The sequence below is a fragment of the Haplochromis burtoni genome, unplaced genomic scaffold (assembly GCF_018398535.1).
Source record: "Haplochromis burtoni strain Fernald_Lab_line unplaced genomic scaffold, NCSU_Asbu1 Contig_315, whole genome shotgun sequence".
Classification (NCBI taxonomy): Eukaryota; Metazoa; Chordata; class Actinopteri; order Cichliformes; family Cichlidae; genus Haplochromis; species Haplochromis burtoni.
The window spans coordinates 40,369-45,732 of NW_024582676.1; the positions used below are offsets into that span (position 1 = coordinate 40,369).

The 5,364-nt window shown below is 39.2% G+C and overlaps 2 protein-coding genes across 4 annotated transcripts in view; both read right to left on the reverse strand.

The window, feature by feature from the left end:
• Positions 1-481: 481 nt before the first annotated feature.
• Positions 482-3,947, reverse strand: LOC121815813 (ras-related protein Rab-19-like). The gene is made up of 3 exons (XM_042228273.1): positions 2,195-3,947; positions 1,366-1,469; positions 482-1,282 (listed from the first exon to the last, which is right to left on the reverse strand). The coding sequence occupies exons 1-3, from the start codon at positions 2,376-2,378 to the stop codon at positions 1,091-1,093; spliced, it is 480 nt and encodes a 159-aa protein (XP_042084207.1). The 5' UTR covers positions 2,379-3,947; the 3' UTR covers positions 482-1,090.
• Positions 3,948-4,145: 198 nt separating this feature from the next.
• Positions 4,146-5,364, reverse strand: part of lrrc17 (leucine rich repeat containing 17) — a 19,606-nt gene continuing 18,387 nt past the window's right edge. For all 3 annotated transcript variants that reach the window (XM_042228284.1, XM_005941576.3, XM_005941575.3), the window contains one exon: positions 4,146-4,606. In XM_042228284.1, coding sequence (XP_042084218.1) covers positions 4,401-4,606 — 206 coding nt within the window. In that variant the 3' untranslated portion in view covers positions 4,146-4,400. The remainder of the gene's footprint in view (positions 4,607-5,364) is intronic.

Consider the following 5,364-nt stretch of genomic DNA (forward strand, 5'->3'; position numbering starts at 1 on the left):
CAGCACTTCTCAGGAAAGTTCCCCTATAATCGGCTGGGAACTTAAAAGCAAGTATGAATTACTGTATGAACTGTGAACTATATTAATTTCTGGTGAATGTGGCCTTCTTAGTCTCAGGATCCCCCTCATTAACACACTAAAAATAAGGACATATGTTGGGAAAAAAAACCCAACCTTCAGAAAATTTCACAAGCGCAGACCGTGGTGCATTAAAGGCAGTTTCATTTTGTTCACAAGCATTAAAGCACAACAAAGTGCAACCTCTCACAGACATTTTTAAGCATGTAAGATATCATTATCCGTGTATCTTTTGTATCTTAGAAAAAAACAAGGGTTAAAAATGACATTATTCACAGTGATTTGGCTCATAGCAGACCCCCCTCTGGACTTTTTTCAAACACACTGGCCAGAAGCACAGGATCACAGCCGTCGTAAAGAGACAACACAAGAGGTGCGCACTTGGGTAAATATCGTCCAGTCCTCTGAAAGCATTTAGTACAACATCTAATTGTTCTTTCAACTGGCTTTTCAAAAACTCTATAAAGGCACAAAGAAAAAACTTCAACAAAAAAAAAAAGAAAGTAAGAAAGAAAATTGGGACTTTTTTGTGTTTAACTGATTGCACATTTGTTCCCAGTAGGTGTGATTGTAACTTGTAAAAACAGCCATAATAGCTCTTCAGTTTATAAATGAATTGCTGGATTCATTTTAAGTAGCCTCATGACATCTTGTGGAAATAAAATGGTATTAAATGGGAGACAAAAGCAGTCCAAGTAATGCTTGACATGAATGAGAAACGTTTACTGGAACTTTCCCACAACACTGATTACTCCCATCACCACTCTGTTATTCTCTAAATGAAAAGACTGGTCAACTATTTTTCAGGTCAGGTAAGTCACAAAAAAGTACACTGGTTGTTTTCTTGCTTGTTTTTCTGATAATTGCCTGAATCCCCTCGATGCATATATTGTTGAATGTTCTTGAGCCCTTATTCCCACAGTGATGTATCTCCTTCAGTTCTTCAGCTCCATCTTTCTCTTGCTGCCAACATCCAACGTCGGTCCCTTTTCTTGTCCTGTCTGCATTTGTATCAGCAACACGATTTTTTTTCTGGTGTGTGTGTGTTGGCACTTATGGTGCCATTGATTGGCCGAGAGTTGGCTCGCAGCAGAACTCGAGGCGTGTCCTTGCTCTCGGAGTCTTCAGGCTGCACGTTAAGGCCGTTACGAGACAGCAGCTCTCTGGCCATCAGCATGAAGGCTTCGTCCACATGCTGACTATCCTAGAAAAATATAAAAAAAGCTCTATATAACAAGTATCATCAGCATTAAATGGTCCCATCTATTTATTATATGCGTGTATTACCTTTGCAGATGTTTCTAGTGCAGCCAAAATGCCTTTTTGTTTTGCCAGATTGCAGGCTTCTTGAAACTGAACCTCCCGTTCCTGCTCCAGGTCACATTTATTACCTAAATGGAGAGAATAAAGAAGCTAAGTGATGTACACACAGTGACACAGGTTCTGTTAATATTACCTTGCACCTAATTTACATAATAAAGTCAAACTCTACTCGTGTCCATACATTACTGTGAGCAGTAACACATGTTAATTTTAAAATGTAGTAAGCAGCAGCAAGACCCCCAAGACACAAATCAAGCTTAATTGACTAAAGATAGGGCATTAAGTTAGAAAGAACAAAAACAGAGGTGGCTGGGTTGCAAAGTGGCTTGCAGATCGCAGGAACAGACTAAAGTTGTTGTTGAAAATGATACAATTGTATATTTTGCATAAGCAGGCCATGCTAACTACAATATTTTTTTATTTAGTTGAGCTTGGTATCATTTTCACTTAAAAACAAAAGTGCATTTCTTCAGTCAAAGCATCCTACTCACCAAGCTGCATTCACTTATTTACACAACGACTGATGCATCCCACCAGTTTTTTGGGGGATTTGGGAAAGACATTCATGATTCAACCACTGAACATCTGTGTGAACAAGCCTTTCGAACTCCTTAGCCACATCACAGGAGAACGTTTTCACAGTAATCTGTGTAAAAACTGCCAGGAGAAGAGGCTTTTTCTCATTTAAAGGCTATTGTAATCAAATTCCCAGTATTCTTTAGGGCTAACAGCATACCAAGAAATCTTCATTTCCTTAATGCTTTCAGTCGTTATCAGTCCTATCAGCACTCACCTATGAGGACGAGAACCACATTGGCTGCTCCATATAGCTCCACCTCTTCTATCCAGTGCTTCACTGAGTCAAAAGTTGAACGCCGTGTGATGTCATAGGCAATCACCGCGCCGTGAGCGCTGCGGTAGTAGCTCTGGGTGATCGTACGAAATCTTTCCTGACCTGCTGTGTCCCATACTTGCATCTGCAACAATAAATCATATTTAAGAAATTACAGGAGGATGGTATCATAGTAAAGTAAAGAGTATTATTACTATATCGAGACAATCATTTCTGGATTAAGGTTTTTGTTCTCAGTGCTCTGTATCAGTGAAGTACTTACTCCAAATAACGATATCAGGATTTTGGAACATGAAAATTTCCACCTAGTGCAAGGCAGCTCAGTGGATACAGATGTTAATCTTTCAAAATGTGATATGGAGTGCCCCGCAACACGAGTGCTATCTGGACCACCCACCTACACACATAAATGCTCACACAGTTGAGCACTCATTAGTCTTCCCCTGAAGAACAGTCCCCGAGGACCAGACAGACCTTGTTAGTGTGGTAACAACTGTCATAGTAACAAACGAGACTCACCAACCCCACCCCATTTGTTTTAATGCTATGTGATGGTTACACCTAATGCAGATTATAGACATATGCTCAGATCTTTTTTGAGCATAGACTTCTACATGCATATGATGCTGATCAATATAAATCTGCAATGCCTTTAAAACAGGCTAATGACTCTTTTATGTAGATGTGAACGGCCTCGTTTTGTGACTAAGTAACTCTTTGTAGGGGCTTTCAAATACATGCTTTTCTGCCTTAATGAACATCATACGAAAAGTCTACCATTTCAATAACAGAAGAACCCAACAAAATAATTTATAAGAAATTAATTTTAAGTTCCTATTGGTCCATACGACTGTGATATAACTTCTGATCTCCAAGATATCCAGATATTTTTAATACCAATAGTCTGAATTATGAGGTCTCAGGCTTGCAAAATTAGATGGTGTTGTAAGACTACTTATGAATTACATCACCAGTGTGTGAATGTGTGTGTGAATGGGTGGATGACTGGATATGTAAAGCGCTTTGGGGTCCTTAGGGACTAGTAAAGCGCTATATAAATACAGGCCATTTACCATTTTACCATGAATTGATTGAATCTTTAAGATGATCCTACACTGTGATTTGCCGATGCTTAAAAACAGACAGGCTAAAGTGAAAAATAGAAAGTTTTCAGAAGATTCAATGCAGCTGAAATGATACCAGTTAACACAGAATCTTTAAACATCCACAGTTAAAACTCGCCATTTGAAGTTGGACTACTTCCCTTTGCGTGCTTTTTTTTTTTAGAAATAGTTCACATCATTGCTATACTAACGCACGGATAGTTGTAATATTTCCCCTAGCTTTAAAAAGATGATCTATTAGTTAAGGAGAGAGTGCATGCCATGAATTTATATCATGCAACCATCTGTTTGCCCACCAAACACTGCAGTTACTGTATTTGTGTGTTTGTCTTGAATGACATACTGTTTCTTCCCCTGTGATTGATGAAGTTAGAAATTAGGGGAACAAAAAGGAGGCATTAAAAAGCCACACTACCATGTCTGTGTTTACTGTTCAGTGCAGATAGTGAATGAACATGTATTATACACAAGCCACGACTTAACTGTATGAATAAGGAGCTAGATGTATTTATCCAAGTAGGCATTCAGACCAGAAGTATATCACAGCAATCATGATCCACCCAAACAATTAGTTCCTGCAAAAACACTGAACTCACTCAGAGCACGTGTTGCAAAACCTTTTTATACTGTTTAGACAGCAGAAAGTGAAGCCATTAATTTTTTACAGCCAGGTAGTGTAGTTAGGGCATCAGGTGACCCCGAATCCTGCAAAACCTCCTGTGAAAAGCTGCAATAGGCCTAAGCAGCTGAGGCTTCCCATGATGTACTGAGCATTTCTTCTTCACTCACCACTTTTAAATCTCTTTGTTTATACACCACTCTGTATTTAATTGTTTTTTATTATTAATCCCTGGCATAAAACACCTTAAGGAGATTGTTGTGATTGGCTGCTATATAGACACAATTGAATTGAACCACCCTTAAAAATGGAATTTATCTTATCTTTGAGTTGTGCAGTTGGGTCTGTTTTCTGTGCTGTGACAACACAAAATACTTGGATATCCAGATACGAGTGCTCAGATTCACATGTGTGTGTGGGAGAGAGAGAATATGTGAGCGGTGCTTCTGTTACCTGTGTCTATATGGTGCAGGTTGTTACTGCTGAGGTTGAGAAGTTTGAGGTCTTTGGACAGCACAAAATGTTTTGGCTTGAGATGTTTTATTTTATTGTTGGACAGATCCATCCTCACTATGTCAGATGGCAGGTCAGGTGGGATGCTAATCAAATCTGCAGACAGAAAAAGTTCAGAAACATTAGGCCTTCAACTTTCATGATACCTGAAAGACAAAAGTTTTTACTATCATCAGTGCACACAAAAAAAAGATATGTGAACAGAGGGTGCGAACATTTCCGGCTCTTCAACTCAGACAGAAATGTGTCTGCATCTTTATGGCTTCAAGATGGTTTGCAGGTTGTGTGCAACTTTTTACATTTTCAAGATGTAGTCAAAGGGGACATCATGTATGACAACATTTCACTTATTTGCCAGAGGGATATCTTTTCTGCTTACACTGGAAGCATCACTCACACACACTCATACTTGTCTTTGAAGTCAGTAATGCACTAAACAGTCAAAGCGTCCTACGTATCGCAATCTCTATAACAGAGCCTCTCTGGAGTTTTGAATTAAAGTCCCACACCGGAGGTAGATTTTATAAATGTTCCTCCTGCCGTGATGGGGGAGGTGAAATAAAGATTTGACGCTGTCACTACAAAACCACTGAAAATAAAAGGCTGAAACCTGTATGTTCGGCACTAACAATGAATAGATGCAGGTTTCTCTGATCACAGTTTACCTTTTGGAGGTTTTGGATCAAAGCCTTCACAGATTAGACTTTGTGGTTTCCTGAGTCATTAGATTTGTTGAACCTGTCATGGTGGGCAACATCATGAATATCTTTTAAATTGGAAGTCCCATCTGCCGTGCCAATCACATTGTAGCGCTGTTTAAAACAGACTAGGTGGCCCATGCAACCTGTATCATC